Source organism: Magnolia sinica, chromosome 18 (assembly GCF_029962835.1).
Source record: "Magnolia sinica isolate HGM2019 chromosome 18, MsV1, whole genome shotgun sequence".
Taxonomy (NCBI): Eukaryota; Viridiplantae; Streptophyta; class Magnoliopsida; order Magnoliales; family Magnoliaceae; genus Magnolia; species Magnolia sinica.
In genome coordinates this window covers 14,095,143-14,114,225 of record NC_080590.1, presented here as the reverse complement: position 1 = coordinate 14,114,225, position 19,083 = coordinate 14,095,143, and the positions used below count along the sequence as shown (strand labels likewise).

General features: G+C 44.0%; 1 protein-coding gene across 1 annotated transcript; it reads left to right on the top strand.

Annotated features, from left to right (window-relative positions):
• Positions 1–640: 640 nt before the first annotated feature.
• On the top strand, positions 641–13,513 carry LOC131232787 (amine oxidase [copper-containing] gamma 2-like). Its single transcript, XM_058229271.1, has 5 exons — positions 641–1,962; positions 2,913–3,026; positions 12,297–12,746; positions 12,848–12,945; positions 13,204–13,513. The coding sequence occupies exons 1-5, from the start codon at positions 691–693 to the stop codon at positions 13,412–13,414; spliced, it is 2,145 nt and encodes a 714-aa protein (XP_058085254.1). The 5' UTR covers positions 641–690; the 3' UTR covers positions 13,415–13,513.
• Positions 13,514–19,083: the final 5,570 nt, after the last annotated feature.

The window sequence follows — 19,083 nt, the reverse complement described above, 5'->3', positions numbered from 1 at the left end:
TGAAATGAAAGCTCAAAAATCAGTTTGATTCAAAACTTCGCGCTCCTCTTGAAGTTTTCAAGGGTAGGCGTTCAATCGCACCTTCCGTGGGGTCGTATACTTGAACTTGAAACGAGCACATAATGGTGAGCGCCACAGAATCCAACGTCACCTGGTTGGGTGGTGTCGGCGCCACAATGCTTCAGGTAGGTAGGAAATTGAAAATGGATTGTATGGTGTGCCACACACCACCGTCCTTGGTGGTGTGTTGATGTCACCAAGTCTTGTGAGCCCTCTCTCATGTATATATTATGTACACATCGATCATTTATCTTTCGAGATCAAGAGATGAATCATACACTTGAGTAGACCACACCATAGAAATCAGTGGGGACAATGACATCCATAGTTGAAACCTTCTTATGCCCACTATAATTTTTATTTGCCATTTAGCATGTTTATAAGGCCATGCAGACCGAGATGAAGGGAAAACTCATAAGTAGATGGACAGTGGGGATATGACACATAAATCATAATGGGCTCATAGAACTGGGTGACGTCAACACACCACCGAGGTTTGTGTTGCGTATCACATCAAGTAATCCGCTTAAGATCCTGTCATAGTAACCACACGTTCATCCCTCTTCCTAGCTTTAAATTCGCTACCATCCCTCCTTCCGTCTGAGTGGGAGAAAGAGTGAAAGTGAGAGTATGGAAGCTACTTCATTCCCTCGACTATGCTCCTTTCTCGTAGCTGGTTTAATCATATTGGTATTCACACGCTCTTTCATTAATTTTGACAAGTCCGACCTCCGAATCAAAGGCGCTTCTAATCTTTTCCTCAACAACCAAAAGCAAACGCTCAATTCCCATGACCATGAAGCCCAAATCCCTCACCACCCTCTTGACCCACTCACCATCAAAGAGATCAACACCGTCCGTTCCATCCTCTTATCATACAAACCCTTCTCGTCCTCCTTCCCATCCATCCATTCCTTAGTCCTCGAAGAGCCCGCCAAATCCGACGTCGTGAATTGGAAGAAAGGGGATAAACTCCTACCGAGACTCGCCTCCGTGATCGCCTTCTTGAAAGGCCGGTCTCATCAACTAACCGTAGATCTGGGGTCTGGTATGGTCACTCGCCATGAGATCAGCCACGCCTCTGGTTACCCCGTCTACACCAGCGAAGACATGGACGGCGCCCTGAAGACCCCATTCACCGAGATCGAGTTCAATCGGACCGTCCTTGCCCGAGGAATCGCGTTGTCCGATGTGACATGCATCCCCCTTCCGAGCGGTTGGTTCGGTCCCAAGGAGGAAGGCCGCCGGCTCATCAAAGTCCAGTGCTTCTCAACTGAGGGCACTTGCAATTTCTACATGAGACCAATCGAAGGTCTGACCATAGTCGTCGATGTAGACCGGAAAAAGGTCGTCGAGATCGTCAACGTCGGCTACGGTATCCCGCTACCCAAGGCCAAAAATACTGATTTCCGGCACTCGGACCAAAACAAACCACCTGAGATGCTCCCCATCAATCCAATTTCCATGGAGCAGCCCAAGGGTCCCAGCTTCCACATCGAGAACGATTACATGATCAAGTGGGCTAATTGGGAGTTCCACCTCAAGCCCGACCCACGAGCCGGTGTCATCATATCCCAAGCCAAGGTTCAGGATTCCGAGACCGGCAAGTATAGACGTGTCATGTACAAAGGCTTTTCATCGGAGCTTTTCGTTCCATACATGGATCCGGCAGAAGGTTGGTATTTCAAAACCTACATGGACGCCGGTGAGTACGGGTTCGGATTGACGGCAATGCCACTCGATCCGCTCAACGACTGCCCCAGCAATTCTCAGTACATGGACGCTGTCTTTGCTGCAGCAGATGGGAAGCCGTATGTCCGGAAGAACATGATCTGTATCTTCGAACGATATGCCGGAGACATCAGTTGGCGTCATGCTGAAAGTCAGATCACCGGAATTAAGGTAATTAATTAAAAGACACCGCCGACCTGATTGGTTTGTGTTGACGTCACCAAGTTATCCGGGTCCCATCATTAGGTATATGTTATATCCAAACCGTCCATCCATTTGGAGAGATCGTATTAAGGCTTTAGCCGAAAAATAAGACAGATCCAAAGATTAAATGGACCACACTGTAAAAATGCAGTGGGGATTGAACGTCTACCATTGAAACCCTTTCGAGGGTCATAAAAGTTTTGGATCAATATGATATTTGTTTTACATCTTCATCCAAGTATTTGTGATCTTATGAACGGTTTGGATCATTATCCCGCTTCTATTGATGGTGTGGTCGATTTGAGCTGAGGATACTATTCATTTTTGGGATCTTGCTCTAAAATGATCTCGAAAAATGGATGAACGGTGTGTATATAATAAATGAGTCGGGATCCCCTGTTATCAGTTCAACAGAGAATTCCTGTTACCCTTATGGTTTGGCGTCTGAAGCTGTTTTTTATTTTTTAAATTTTTTTAGTGAGTGGTGACGTGGACCAATGAGAATTTGGGTATAAGGAATTCTCCGTTGACTTGATAACAGAGGATCCGGACTCATAATAAATACATCATTTTGAGGCCCATTTAACTTTGAAATCCTTTGAACGGTTCGTACAAATCGGAGCTCGATGAGCGTTAGCGTTCGTTATCGAACGACACGTACACACACCAGCTAGATCGCTGGTGGCTGTTACTCCAGCCAACCGCTTGCCGAGAGATTTTATTCGTACACATGGATTCATGGTATCTTGTCTGTGCAATCTGTATCAGATCCGAACCGTTGATTCAACGGTTCCGATCATTAATGGGCTGGGTTAAAAAGTAGCCTGAGTATGAATCTCACCTATCACATCACTGTAGTTGGTTAAAAAGAAGTTTCTGTGATGATAACTAGTACGTTGGTGTCATGACATTGACAGCTACGGGAAGCGAGGCCAAAGGTGACGCTCGTGGCTCGTATGGTTGCATCTGTTGGGAACTACGACTACATCGTGGACTGGGAGTTCCAAATGGACGGTTTGATTCGCATCAAGGTCCACCATGCCTACTCTGACTCTCTCTATTCTTATTTTTACTTTTCCTTTATTTTTTAATTTTTTTAAAGAAATGATCACGTGAACTGTGGTGTGTGGGACTTTTACACCCAACATCTACTTTCCACCCGATGGGCTCCTGCTGATGAGCCTCCCAACCGAGCAAAAAGTAGGGTACTACTAAATTTACTGGGGTAAAAACCCGGACCAGTCTACTCGTTAGCTGGGCCACACCTCTACATTGAATAACATGGACGCGGATTGCGTCCTACCCCCGCCCGGACAGTAATCCGTTCGGGCAGGGCTCTGTGGGGCCCACCTTGATGTTAGTGTTTTATCTACGCAGTCAATCGCTTTTCTCATATCATTTTAAAGTATGATCGTAAAGTGTTTTATCCACGCTGTTGATCCCTTTTCTCGTATCATTTTAAAGTATGATCCTAAAAACTATCTTTTAATGCAAGCCAAAGTGCCAATGTTCCAACAAGCCCTGAAACAAAATATCTTTCGGCCACCCACCATGTTTGTGTTAAATAGACTTCACTCATCAGTTGAGCCGGATCGTGTTTGGACTTGAGATGGCCGATTTATATTTTTTAATGGTTGCACTTAAGGATGGTTTTGATGGCATATAAACATTAGGCCTGGCCTCGAGAAGGTTTCAATGGTAGGCGGGGTTTGAGTTTTGTAACTGATGATTCATTTGCCACAGTTACAGTGGATGGAACATCTGCACTCCAGCTGTCAACCCCACCACCAAGGGATCGCGTCACCTTAACCGTGTACCGACTGGAAACCGATTGGCTATTCCCCCTGCCACCAGCCAATAGCTGGTGGTCGGTGCTATGTGGGCCCCACCATGATGCATGTGTTTCATTCATGCCGTCCATCTATCTTTCTAGATCATTTTATGGGATGAGACCAAAAATTAGGTATATCCCAATCTCAAGTGGACCACATTACAGGAAACAGTGTTGAATGAATGTCGGCCATTAAAAACTTTTTGGGGACCATAGAAGTTTTGGATCAAGCTGATCTTTGTTTCTCCCTTCATATGGGTTTGTATTACCTAATCAACAGATTCGATGTCAAATAAACAGTACATTAGGCCTTCGGAGGATTTTAATGGTGGATATCCAATTACTATTGTTTTCTTGTGGTGTGGTCCACCTGAGATTTATATTCCTCTCATTTATGTACTGTTGGGGAAAAATATGGCAAGTCTGGAGACCTGGTTATGGAATGGACTAACTCTATTTACATTGCCCGGGATTCCGAGGCAATAAGCTCGACCGAGGAAAAAGAATGCCTCAAGGAGATACTTAGCTCGAACGGAGAGGAACAAACTCCGACCGAGGTCTACAGAGTCATGAGCCATAGACAAAATATATAAGACGCATAAAGTTGACTCGGATAACGAGGCAGCAACGTCTAAAGGGACCGACTAAGGCCGAAATGCTAGAAGTCTCCTGACCAACCATAAAACCGTCCCATATTAGGTCGGTTACAGTATCGGCTATCGGATTAAAAAAGGATATCGGTTATAGACTGACCATATCTCATCCGACAGAAGGCAAAAAGCCCCATCTTTGCAGCCAGCCGAGACTCGGTTATTACCAGAGTTGGTTAAGGTCGAGCCGAGCAACGAAGAGACGGTGTAAACACAAATACCGTCCTGAAAATCTTGTGAAAGAATTCCCGGCTCCGAAGATCTCGGGATTGGGCAAAATCCATAAACAGATTACAACTAAAATCAAATCTCCGAGATACTCAGAAGAAAATCCCTACACGACGGGACCCTCACATTCCTATAAGAACATGAAATCTCTACAGTAAAAGGTACGCAGAAAACTCTCTCAAAAACCCTTCTTTCGCACAGTCCTAGCGCTAACTTTAGCATCGGAGGTTCCCCGGCTTGAGCTAGGGTCTCCCTTGTCTCCATATTGTGCAAGTGGTAGGATGTAGGAAGAGGACGCAATAGTTTTTTGCATCAAACTCGTCCAGAGTTGCGATAGATGCCAACGATTCGCGGCCGTTCCGAGACAACCTCCCGAAGAACTAACTCCCATGGCCAATCCTTAGTCATTCGCACGGTGGGGAATCAATATCATCGAACCGCTCCATTTAGGGAAAGGACAGACCAAGTTTGTCATTGTTGCGGTAGACCACTTCACAAAATGGGCTGAGGCCGAGCCATTTGCTAGGATAATTGAACAAAAGATCACAGACTTTATCTGAAAAAACATCATCTTCCGATTCAGAATACCTCGGACTATTATATCGGACAACGAAAAATAGTTCGATAACAGGCAGTACCGAGAAATGTGCGATAATCTTGGGATTAGAAATGTTTACTCATCGCCCCATCACCCTCAGACAAACAGACAGGTTGAGGCAGTCAATAAAATCGTTAAACAGCATCTCCAAACCAAGCTCGACCAAGCCAAAGGAGCATGGGCTGAAGAACTCCCTTTGATACTATTTGCATACTAAACCACTGCTCGAACCACCACGGGAGAAACTCCTTTTTCCCTTGCGTACGGATCGGAAGCTGTCACCCCGGTCAAGATAGGATTGCCTTCAGCTCGAGTCAGCTCGTTTAATAAAAGAGATAACGAAGAACTCCTAGCTCTCGGACTCGACCTCGTGGAGGAACAGAGAGAAAGAGCTCGGCTGCAAATGATGGCTCGGCAACGGCAAGTAGCTCGGTTCTATAATGCCCGAGTCAAGGTTAGGCATTTTCGAGTCGGGGACATGGTCTTTCGAAAAATGTTCCTAAACACTAAGGAAGTTGGCGCGGGCACACTGAGACCCAATTGGGAAGGGCCCTATGTCGTCTCAAGCACCATCCAACTTGGGATGTATTGATTGGAAGACCTAACGGGGTAATTACTACCTCATCTTTGGAATGCTGAGCATCTGAAAATCTACTATCCTTAAGTCGGCCGATTGTAGCGTTTGGGAAAAATAAAAAAAAAGTGAAGAATGAAAAACATGTAAACTGAGTTGAGTGAATAAGAAAAAAATCAAATATATTCATTCATCAATGTAAGTGTTGCATCGGATTACATTTGACCATACTTCGGCATTACATAGAAGGAATAACAGAAATAAAGGCAAAAACAGTTGGCCACGACATGCAAAATCCTCTCTTGGTTGCAGATGCACTCGAGCCCGCCTTGAAACTTAGTGTGCTTAAAGTGCTTGAAGCTTGGTATGCTTAAAGTGCTTGAAACTTGGTATGCTTGAAGTGCTTGACACCATACTAGCTCCAAGGTTCATCAGGAGCGAACACAGGAGGTGGCTCGGATTTAACTGTTGTCGCCACTCGGAGTGACTCTAGTGCCGCCTCAGGAGCAGCCTCAGGCTTGACCTCGATACCAGCTGTAGCATCGGCAGACCCGACAACCTCATCCTCCGAACCCTCAGATCCAGCGACATCGTCATTGAATCTTAAGATATCAAGGTCGGGAAAGGATTGCTTCATCACTCAGATACATTCGGCGTACCTGTCCTAATATAAGCGATCCCTCTCGTCCAAAAACTCTCGGGACTCAAGAAAAGCCTTTATGGCTTGGTCCTTGGCCTGGTCTTTGCCCTACTCAATGGTTGCCCCGGCCTCAGTTTTGACCCGAGTCAGCCTCTCATTGCAAGAGGCATGAGCCTGACGGAGTCGCTGACTCTCCTCCTGAGTCTCTTTTAATAGCGAGGCTATATGGGCACACTCGGCCTTGGCATCATCGGCAGCCTTCCTGGCAAGCCCCAAGTTGCCCGATAGCAAGTCAACCCGAGCCATGACAGCTTCGAGTTGTGCCTCTAATTCCACAACCCTCTTTTCAGCATCGGCAAGATCCTAGATACCCTTAAGCACATAAGGGGCGAACTGCAAAAGGAAAACTTGAGGTCAGAACTAAGTCGCCGAGACAAGGAAAAGGCTCAAGAAAAAGCACGAGATCAAAGACGTTACCTCGAGCAACACCTTTGACGCATGAGCGAGAGTCCGCCTCGAGAGGGGGTTGCAGAGGTCAGCAAAGTCTCTCTCACCCCCATGAGAGATGGCCTAAGGGACCATGTCCGTCACGGCCCGCTGGAAGGGCTAAAACTCCTGTTGAGTCATCTCCCCTCCAGAGGTCTCTCCTCTCTGCTTCTCTCTCAGTTCCAAGACTTGCTCTGTAACGGGTCCTGGCTCAGGAGCCACCTGGGCTTCGGCAGCCACCACGTCCACCTCCTCCCCCCTTTCTTCTGGGTCGGAGAGTACAACCACGGTCGGGATGACTGGGGCGGCTGACCCCCTGGCCTTTAGAGCCGCCTTCAGCTTCTTCGAAGGCTGAGTCTCCGACAGAAGCACCGACCTCGGAGGGGCCTTCATTTTGGAAGCAGGTTTTAGAAGGGGCCAAGCCTCAACCATCTCTGCATCAGTAGAAGCAGTATAAGCACAGAGTTAGATAAAGTTCAAGGAAATGCATTAAGACTACAGAGAGTACCTGTCACGGTTAAGTCCAAACCCGAGAGAAGAAGGCGCTCCGGTTGAAGAAGAACCTTCCAAGACCGATCCCCCGGACTTACCGCACTCAGATCCTTAAGCCGAGCTAGAGCGCAGGCTTCCAGCTTCGGCCTTTTCTTGGGGATATCTACAAAACGCATTCGGTCAGACTCAAAAGTATCATAACAAAGAATGACAGAGAAAGGACACGCCGAGTCACCTGCTTCAGAGAACGCCCGAGGAATGCGAGGCTCGAAGAGCCCTGGCTTAGCAGTCTTCCAGCGACCCCATGCTTATTGGAGGTAGGAGGGTTGGTTATTAAAGGACCACCCTTGTTCCGCCAAGCACATAAAAAGTACCAGCCAGGCTGTTGAGGGTTTGACCGTACTTGATACAGGAAGAGAAGCTTGTCAATGGTCAGTGGGGGTTGCTCTGTCTTAGCCCACAACACTGAGTACCCGAATAAGTTCCTCCACTCATTCAGAACTATCTGCCCGGAAGCGATTTAGAGTCAAGAAAGAAAATCCTGAGTAATGGGTTGAAGGGGCAAACGCAAGCCGCACTGTAGAGCTAATTGAAAAATCGCGACCATCACAGCAGGAGGATGGTCGAGTAATTCACTCGGCAGAGGAAGACGAAGGATGACCGAGTCCGGGACATGATACCCGACTCTAATCCTGTCTAAGTTCGCCTCAGTTAAGACCGAAGGGACTAGACCCCTTTGCTTGTTTACAGCCCCCCTTCCTCAGGAGCCGATTCAATAGCCTGTGTCGACCTCTTAGTGGTAACCGACCTAGTGGTTCCCTCAATCTCCTCATCCTCTTCCTCCATGTCGCCTTTAGGAGGATTAGTCTCTTAGAGGTAGTCACCAGTGACATACCTCCATGAGAGGGATCTGCCGAAGCAGGACGCTCCGTTGAAGTCCCAAATACTCTTTCAGAGAACTAAAAAGCTTTATTGGCACCGATTGCCATCTCCGCCAGCAGTGAGGGCGATTCCGAGACATTCCAAAAATGTCCTGCTTCGCCCTCATCACTAGAGGCTCCCTTCCAGGGGCTCAGAGAACCTCGCATTACTGTAAAAATTAAAAACGAAGGGGAGGGAGAGAGCTAGAACTCACTGGAGAGGCGAGAATTACACGAACATGGATGCAAAAATGAAAACGAAGATATAAATGGCGGAGGAAATGGGGACAGTTAAAACGGGATTGGGAGAGGAGAACAGGCTCACGAAAATGGGGAAAGGGCTTCCCGCTCCTCTTTTTATAGCTATGCCACGTGGCAGAGGCATTTAAGGAGGAGTCGAATTGACGGCGGTTTCGACTCCCTCGCCTGACACGTAGCACACGCTGACTGACGAAAGAACCGAACTTGCCACGCGTCCAGCGCTTATAAGCCGGAAAGGCGCTCCGACGGCTGTCCACGCGTACGGCCTTGGGTAACGAATGACGCATGTTATGGATGATGCAAGGAGCATTAAATGTTCCATCATAATGTCGGTCTCCAGTTCAAGCCGACTCAGAAACTCTTTACTCTTTAGCATCAACACGGTTGACATAAGGAGTAAGGGGGCTTACTGTTGGGGAAAAATATGGCAATTCCGGAGACCCGGTTATGGAAAGGACCAACTCTATTTACACTGCTCGGGATTCCGAGGCAATAAGCCCGACTGAGGAAAAGAATGCCTCAAGGAGAGACTTAGCTCGGACGGAGAGGAACGAATTCCGACCGAGGTCTACAGAGTTATGAGCCATAGGCAAAATATATCAAACGCATAAAGTTGACTCGGATAAAGAGGCAGCAACGTCTAAAGGGACCAATTAAGCTCCAAATGTTAGAAGTCTCCTAACCAATCATAAAACCGTCCCATATTAGGTCGGTTACGGTGCTAACTATCGGATTAAGAAAGGATATCGGTTATAAACTGACCCTATCTCTTCCGACAGAAGGCAAAAAGCCCCATCCTTGCAGCCAGCCGAGACTCGGTTATTACCAAAGTCTGTTAAGGTCGAGTCGAGCAACGAAGAGACGGTGTTAACACAAATACTGTCTCGAAAATCTTGTGAAAGGATTCTCGACTCCGAAGATTTTGGGATCGGGCAAAATCCATAAACAGATTATAACTAAATCAAATCTCCGAGATACTCAGAAGAGAATTCCTGCACGACGGGACCCTCTCATTCCTATAAGAACAAGAAATCTATACAGTAAAAGGTACGCAAAAAACTCTCTCAAAAATCCTTCTCTTGCATAGTTCTAGCGCTGACTTTAGCATTGGAGGTTCCCCGGCTTGAACCAGGGTCTCTCTTGTCTCCCTATTGTACAAGTGGTAAGATGTGAGAAGAGGACGCAACAATTTTTTGCATCAACATGTACTGAGCCCTAAAATGATATTTAAAAGGGATGAAAGGAATGTACGAAACACATACATCATGGTGGAGCCCAAGGGGCACCGACCACGAGCCACTGGGCTGGTAGCAGGGGGAGTAGCCAATCCGTTCTCGTACCGACTTACTAGGGCACATGGACTGTACTAAGTACATCACATCACATGCGTCACGCCATGCTCAAAACTAATTTATTCTGCTTTTTTTGATTTTTCAATTATAATAAATGGCTGGCTGGAAATGAAGAAACATGTGATAACATTATTTAACCACCAACCGTAATTTTGATAATGATAGCTCATCCATTTTACATTCAATGAGAAATTGAAAAATCAAACAAGCTCTCCCAACGAGACAAATATCTAGAGGAGTGGTTGAGAGAGCCCCTAAAAGTTTGGAGGGGCATTTTGGTCAATTCAAAATAAACGAGTGTGCAAGGCGAGTGGGCCATACTACAGGAAACATCAGGAACGTGGACGCTCACCATTCCTAGGTTTTTTACAAGTATATATTATTATTATTATTATTATTATTATTATTATTATTATTATTTTCACTCTCTGATACTGCTGGGTTTACCTTATATGTAGGTTGCATGACATATAAACATTGCGGTAGGTCTAAGAAGGTTTCAAACTTTCAATGGTGGGCATTTCCGTGTCCACCATTCACTGGGTGTGGCCCACCTTTGTATACGTCTGATTTTTCAGATCACATTTTAAAATAAGTTAGCACAAACGATAGATGGAGTGGATGTCAAACACGTGTCACCCCAGTCCCACGGCGCTTTTTTTTTTTTTTGAGCAGGCTCGTGTCCCACACTGACCATTCATTATTAAGGGGGTAAAAGTTTGGCACGGGTTTACTCAAAACAGTCTCACACGCTACTAGAATTGCCATGGATGGACCATTTCCCTATAATTTTGGATACTGGAAGATCCTAGTCATCAAATCTTTGGTGTTTTCTCCGTTGAATCTGGTTTAGTTATATATTTCTTTTTATCCATGCATTTGCATGCTAACAAGAAGAAGGTTAGAGTTGAATTTAGAGGATATTTTAGGAATGGTCCATCCATGATGGAGCTGGTTCATGATAATTTTTCACATGAGTACAGGGATAAATTGAACATGTTTTGACAAAAATCATCTCTTAGTCATGAAGGATCTACCATGTATATTATATTAGATTTCTAAATTAAGTCGTTTAGTTCTTTATTATTATTATTTTTTTTCATGCAGTCAGTTGCAAGGAGAACAATTCAGCTATTGATACCAATACTCCAAGCTAGGATCTCTCCTAGATCTAACCCTGGTGGAACAAGCTAGAGAACCGCCATTTATGCCTTTAGCAGGGGTGAAGGAAGATGCACATAATCTACACAAGTGGATCACGTGTGATCACACACATGTAGAGAAATGAAGATGGAAAAAAACTCCCCAAGGCATGCTCTCTTTAACACCAAGTGATCCTCTCTATGATAAGATCACATGTATAGAGAGTGAAGTTGTCAATGGGTCAGGCTAGCCCATTAGGCTTTTGGGTGAACTTGGGTATGAGTATTAGGCTTGACGGCTGGGCTTGGGTTTAAAATTCAAGCTTGCTTATCAATTGGTCTAACTTGGACTATGTATAACAGCCTGTCAACCACCAGCCCAACTCCAGCTAGGCTAGACCAATTAGATTTGCAAGCAAAAAAAAAAAACTGGTTAACTTAGGCTAATGACAGGTAATTTGAGTGAGCCTACCGTAATTTAGTGTAGAATCTACCCCGTCTACCTAACAGATGATTCACCCCATGTAAGACATAGTATCCAATGATTAATCACATCTGTGATTTAGGTGGGCTACATGATTCGAATTAGTGCACAGGGCGACGCTCATCCTTCAAACTGTTTTCCTTATCGTGCCCACCAAAATAACTTATTACCCCATGCTTAAATTTTGGTGTTGCATTTATAGTTGAAGTCAATTTCATATACTCATCACGCATTATAAAAATCAAGAGTGGACATCTCTCCCTACTATTTTCTCTGACGTGGCCCACATGAATCACAAGTTATTGTGAGTTTTTGTCCATAGAACAAGTGATTACACATCTAAGGGTGAAAGTGGATTTCAAAAACACATCATGGTGGGCTTGTCAAATGCCTCACATGTGATCAATGGCTGTTAAGTTCTCTTACATCGCAGCGTTTCTCAAAAAAAAAAAAAAAAAGTAAAAAAAAAGACAATCATATAAACAATAATAAAATAAAGATAGAAGCAAGGAAAAACCACTAAATAACAAGCATTTTCATAAAATTTTTTTAAAAATTATAATTGCGGTTTTTAATAAATAATAATTAAGTGAAGCATCCGCTTCCTATCACTACTAATTGGAGAAGCTATGAAAATGAACAGGTTGCTCTGACCGGGATGCTAATGGTGAAAGGAACTGCATATGAGAACATGAATGAGGTGCCCGAACAAACGGACATGCATGGCACATTGGTTTCTGAGAACGTCATCGGCATCATCCACGATCATTTCATCACATTCCACCTTGACATGGACATCGACAACTCCAACAACTCCTTCGTCAAGGTCCATATGGAGAAGCAAGAGACAAGGCCTGGTGAATCGCCGCGGAAGAGCTACTTCAGCGCCAAGCGACACGTGGCTAAGACGGAGAAAGACGCCCAAATCAAGTTCAAGCTCTATGATCCGTCAGAATTCCACGTTGTCAATCCCTCAAAAGACTATAGCTTGGGCAATCCGGCAGGGTACAAGGTCGTCGCTGGAGGCAACGCCGCTAGCTTGCTTGATCTTGACGATCCACCACAAGTTCGTAGCGCGTTCACCAATAATCAGGTAACATGTTATGGGCTACTTGTTTTCATGCTGCGTTCTGCACCGTATGATGGTCTGGGACCCACCTTTGTGCAAGAATTATAATCTTTTTCCTGTGTTAGATATGGGTGACACCATACAACCGAAGTGAGCAATGGGCTGGTGGGCTTTTTGCATGTCAGAGCAAAGGAGAAGACACTCTAGCTGTTTGGTCTGAGAGGTATGACAACCGTTTCCTTCTTGTTTATTTCTTTTATTGGGCCTACATTGCCATCCATTGCGATTACTGTCCATAATGGTTGAATTTCGGCTGGGCCGGGTGGGCTAAAATAACTTGAGCCCAAGCTCGGCTGGGCTCAAAAACACCCCGACTCACTCCTCGATAAGAGGTCTGCAGCCCTATATTATTGTTTTTTTGAATTTTTTTTTTTTTTTGGGATAAAATGTAGTAATGGGGATAGGGTTTTGGGAAATGCAGGAACCGTCCGATCGAGAACCAAGACATTGTGTTATGGTATACGTTGGGATTCCACCACATACCATGTCAGGAGGATTTCCCAATCATGCCCACCGTAGTATCAAGCTTTGATCTGAAACCGGTCAATTTCTTTCAGAGGAATCCTATCGTTGGGTTGGCCCCCAACACTGAGAAAGACCTACCTGTTTGTGGGGCAGTCGCTTCTTCTTGAATGACTCTGTTTCCATCTTTCCATACACGTGTGCATATGTTCCTTCGTATGTATGCCTTTACGATTGAATTATGTAAGTGTGTATTAGTTTTGTTACCATTGTCATGTTCTTTAATGAATGAATTGATCCTTGAAAGAAAAAAAAAAAGTTTTTTTGTTGGCTTCTACAAAACTTGAGAAATGCTCACAATCGATTGGGACGCTTGGACTATCCAATCCATTGATCTAGACTGTTCACTTGGTCCAACTTGCATTTCATGGGCAACTATACAAGCATGACACTGTTCTGACAAGTATTAACCATTTGATCAATGGTCTTTAATAAAAACGGTCAAGATCATTTACAGAAAATAAGTCTAATCAACAATTATATTCATCTATTTGTTATAGATAATCATGGATTGCTTATAATTCTTTAAAAAAAAAGAAAAAAAAACATCCCATCCATAGCCTAGAAAAAGGCTGGCCATATAAAATAAAGCCGGAAGGATGGATTGGATCATCCGATTATTGCAACCTTTACATTATAGCCGTAGAAATGTGTTATGGATTCAATGGACAGTTCAAATCAACCGATTGTACTAAACTGAACTGATGCAACTAGGAGCATTTCATTGATTGTAGTGCTCTGAGAGCACTGGAGTATTTACACAAGCGGGGCATGGGCTTGGGTTTTTAATTATTTTGACCCTGTCCTGCTTTGCCTCTATCAGATAACACAAGTTTACAACAAATAAAACAAAAAGGCAAGGATACAAAAGCAAAGGCAATGGCATTTGGTAATTTTGAAGTGCTCCATAAGATATTTTGGTAATTTTCAAAATGATTCCAGTATCCTAAACAATTTTACAACGCAGAAATGCGAGAAAGGGACTTTCATTCAAGTATTTTTTTAATTTCAATATTTAATTTAGGGACAGTGACAAAAAAAAAAAAAGTATATATATTTTTGGCCTGCTTTTAGTGTTAGTGGCCCCGCATTAAGTGCCGGTGGCGTGAACCATCGCCCAAACTCAAACGTTGACTTGGTAGTGATCACTCCAGCACTGGGACCCCCTGCTAGAAAAAGCTGTGAGCCTAACCTTTCTACTCTGTCCAGATCATATGGTATGTACTCGAAATTGAGATAAATCCAATCTCAGGGAAACCAAACCTAAGAAAATAGTGGTGACTGAATGCCTGCTAATTTTTTTAGTCAGCATTGAGTGCCAGTAACCAAGTAGCCTGTACCATTGCTTGGATGCTGATTTATTAGTGACCTCTCAAGTATACTGGTAGGTGCTGGGAAATGCTCTGTGGGCCCCATCTTATCTACTCCTCAATCATTCATTTTTTTTCGTATCATTGTATGGCATGAGCCCAAAATGAAATAGATTTAATCTCAAGTAGACCACATAAAAGAAAATAGTGGTGATTGAATGCCCTAGCTCCACTGGTGGTTGCTGGGAAAAGCTCTGTGGACCACATCAAGTAGCATCACTCAAGCTGATTCAAGAGCGACCCCTCCAACACCGAGCTCCACTAGTGGCTGCTGGGAAAAGCTTTGTGGACCATATGAAGTACCATCGCTCGGAAACGGATTGGCAACTGCCCCTGCCACCAGCCAATGGCTGGTGGTCGGTGCTCTGTGGGCCCCACCATGATGTATGTATTTCATCCATGCTGTCATGAAAGTCTTGGTTCTCGATCAAATCGATTTTTCTAGATCATTTCATGATATTATAAAAAAAAATTAAGTACATCCCAATGTCAAGTGGACCACATTATAGGAAACAATGTTGTATGAACATTAACCATTAAAAACTTTTTGAGGGCCATAAAGTATTGGATCAAGCTGATATTATTTTTTTTGCCCTTCATCTGGGCGTTTATGACCTAATCAATAGATTGGATGTCAAATAAACAGTACAGTGGGCCTTAGGAGGATTTAAATGATGGATATCCAATGACTATTGTTTTCCTGTGGTGTGGTCTATCTGAGATTTATATCCCTCTCAATTTTGGGATATAGCCCTAAAATGATCTTTAAAAATGGATGAACGGAATGGATGAAATACATGCATCATGTTGGGGCCCACAGAACACCGACTACCAGCCACGGGGCTGGTGACAGGGGGAGTAGCCAATCCGTTCCCGGTACTTGAACGCTGTATCAGTAGCAACCCCTCGGATACCGAGCTCCACTGGTGATTGCTGGGAAAAGCTCTGTGGCCCCACCTTATATACTGCATATTTTTTTCAGATAATTTTATATGGCATAATCCAAAAATGGAGACGGATACAATCTCCTTTGGACCACACCTGAGAGAATACTGGTGATTTAACTCTCTTCATTAAAAATTTATAAGGGGCCACAAAAGTTTTGGATCTAGTTAATATTTGTGTTTCCTCTTCATCTAAGTTTGCATGGTGTGACACCCATATCCATAGCTCAATTGGCAGACTGAGTGGAGATACCCCGTTTCAACACTTGAGGTCTTGGTATCGATCCCTAGCGGGGGGTGGCTAACGTAGAGTGTGTGTACTGACATGGGTGTGTACTAACAAGCTAACCCAAAAAAAAAAAAAAAAAGTGGGGGGTGGCTTACTGACATGGGTAAATTTTTTTTTAATGGTGACAAACAAACACCACTGTTTCCTGTGGTGTGATCCACCTCAGATTTGAATGTCTTTAAGCCCAAAAATAATTACTCAAATGACTGGACAGCTGTGTAGAAGACACATACATCAGGGAGGGGCCAGAAAGCTTTTTCAGCACCATTAGCATCGAGCTCAGAACTGGAGAGGTCACTATCGAAGCCAGTCCCTTGTACTCAAGCATGTACAAGACGGCGGCACTCACCATGTTTTTTATGTGACATCACCTTCGTCTGTAATATAAGATTCCTCCTTCCAGCTGTCAATAAAATGATCTTTCCAAAAAATCTTAGGTGGGCCACACGATGGGGGAAGAATCTAAAATCACTCCCAAAACAGTTGGTTCTCGGCCTACCATTAATGTGTAGGCTTGGGCTTCGAATTGGGCCTTCTGTACTAGGCTATGTTGGGTGGGATCTGGGCCTCTCCAGCCCGTCGTTTACGGTGAAAAGCTTTCTACTCTGGTGGAGTGGTATCGTTGATGCAAATGCAATAAAAAAAATTGCACACGTGGCATGAATTTAATTCAAACTCGACCATCCAAACTGTGAACCGTAATAAAAATGGATCGTAAACAAAAATTTACCTTGATTTGATTATATAAGTAGCCTATTGGTGGACATTTCTTGGATGGTTGAAGTGAAAAATATCCAACGGTCAGAATTCAGCAAGCAAGATCGTTCGACAAAACCTGATTTTCAGACGATAACTTAGCTGCAGTGGGTCCCGCAATTTGAGTTGTTTGATCTAAGTTGGTGGATTCCAGGCATATAATTTCTGAGAATCTGTGTATCCACCATCACCGTCCGCCAGAGTATCAACCAACTCCCTTTTAGACGTACTACAGTTTAATTAGATGAACGATACATGATATGTGCGTTAATACTCTGGAATAACAAGGACGGTCGGTCACAATCAACTATACGTGTCGTGTTGGTGGGTCCCGGAGGTGCAATAATTGCATACATGAATACCTACAGCTATACCATACATGTACATACATACATACATACATAACATTTTGTACTGGTAGATACCCATAGTCATTGAATTTAAAACAGCATCTTGCAAATTGGGATTACGGGGAAATCCAAACCCTTCTGGCAAGGAGCCATATACATGCTTTCAAATTACTAGAATACAGCAAACTCGTCGACCCTTTCTTTAGATTTTTGGTTACTTGGGCTAAATGGACTGGGCCTGGATAGAGCTAAATGGACTGGGCCTGGCTAAGTATCAAAGCCTAGTTTCGGCATGATGAATATTTTGATCGACTAATTTTCACGAGGAATGTTTTGATACATAGAGGAGGTAAAATCATTTTATTGAAATATCATAAATTTATAGGAAATCCCCGTGAAAATTCCTATTCTACTCTAAACGTACACCATAAGAAGGCATTTGATGGGATTGGATTGTATGTGCGTCCTTTGACAACTGTATTTGATAAGCTTTCAATGTATGTGCAGCTCCACATAAAATTAAGGACGCCGATTGCGTGGAGACCCGTTGATTGGGGATATCCCTGTTGAGCTGACTCTGTGGGGCCCACTGTGATGTATGTGTTTTATCCAGGCCGTCCATCAGTTTTCCGAAATCGTGCCCTAAAATTAGGCAGCCAAAGAGTTGAAGTGAACCACACCACAAGAAAGAGCGGGAATAATGGCACCCACCGTTGAAACCCTTCTAGGGCTGACAGACCATGATGTTTATTTTTCCATCCAACACGTTCATAAGGTCCCACAGACAGAGATGAAGGGAAAACACAGATATCAACTTGATCAAAGCTTCCTTGGCCCTCGGAAAGTTTTTAATGGTAGGCATTCAATTCTCATTGTTTCCCGTGGTGTAAGGCATTTAAGCATTGGATGTGAATTCTTTTTCGGCTCATGCACTAAATTTATCTGGAAAAATGGATGGATGGTACGGAGAGAACACACACATCACGGTGGACCCCACAGAGTCGGGTCGGGTCTTCAGGCAACTGCATCCTATAGTTACACATCTCATTTGAAACGGTACAATCAACTGTATTAGTTGCATAGATACAACTCAATGGAAGCCGTACAACAACTGTACGAAATGCACAGCTACATCTCAATCAAAACGGTCTAAATCGTGGTGCCCATGTAGTCTCAAAAGCTAAATTGAAAGTGCGTCGTAATTACCCAATAGCTACCAAATGGATGGTTAAAGTGATAAATAGTCAACAGTCCAAATTAAACAAACTGATGTCCATTACTCTGATGTATATATTATTCAAGTCTATCCAATTCTTCTCTGGACTCCAATCTAAAATGAGCCCCACGATATGGACGGCTTCGATATATATATATAACCTGAGGAGCTATACAGGTGTCTGGATCTTTATGGACGCGGATTGCGTACTACCCCCGCCCGTCCCTAGCTCCGAACGGTCAGTTCTGTGGCCGTGCCCACCATGATGTATCTGTACATCCAAACCGTCTATCTCTTTTCTTAGATTATTTTAAGGCATCAAAAAAAATATGAGGCGGATACAACGATGAAATGGACCACACCACTGATGACTCTTGCATTTAATGCAACTGACCTTTAATGCTTTGTGCATTTTCATGCAACCAAGCTTATTATTTGGTGTGGCCCACTTGATCGTTGGAGCTGTCTCATTTTTGTACTCGTACCTTAAAATAATCTTAGAAAAGGTATTGACGGTTTGGATTTAAAGATCAAAACGGTGGGCCCAGCCACAGAACTGCCCGTTGGGAGCTAGGGACGGGCGGGGACGCAATACTGCCAACCATCAACGTGTTCCTACTCCTTACGCCAGGAACTTTGATACTCTGGCACAGAGTGATACTCTATACACACGCACATAGAAATTGGGCACACGGCATACACATATATTTAATTAAGCCGTCCAACTATACATGGATTATAACTTGAAAGTGGAGGGAATGGATTACGATAACTTCCTGACTGATGGGCACGAAAATGAACGGTTAAAATGGAAAAAGTGCCAACGGTCCAAATTGAACGAAAAAAAAAAATTT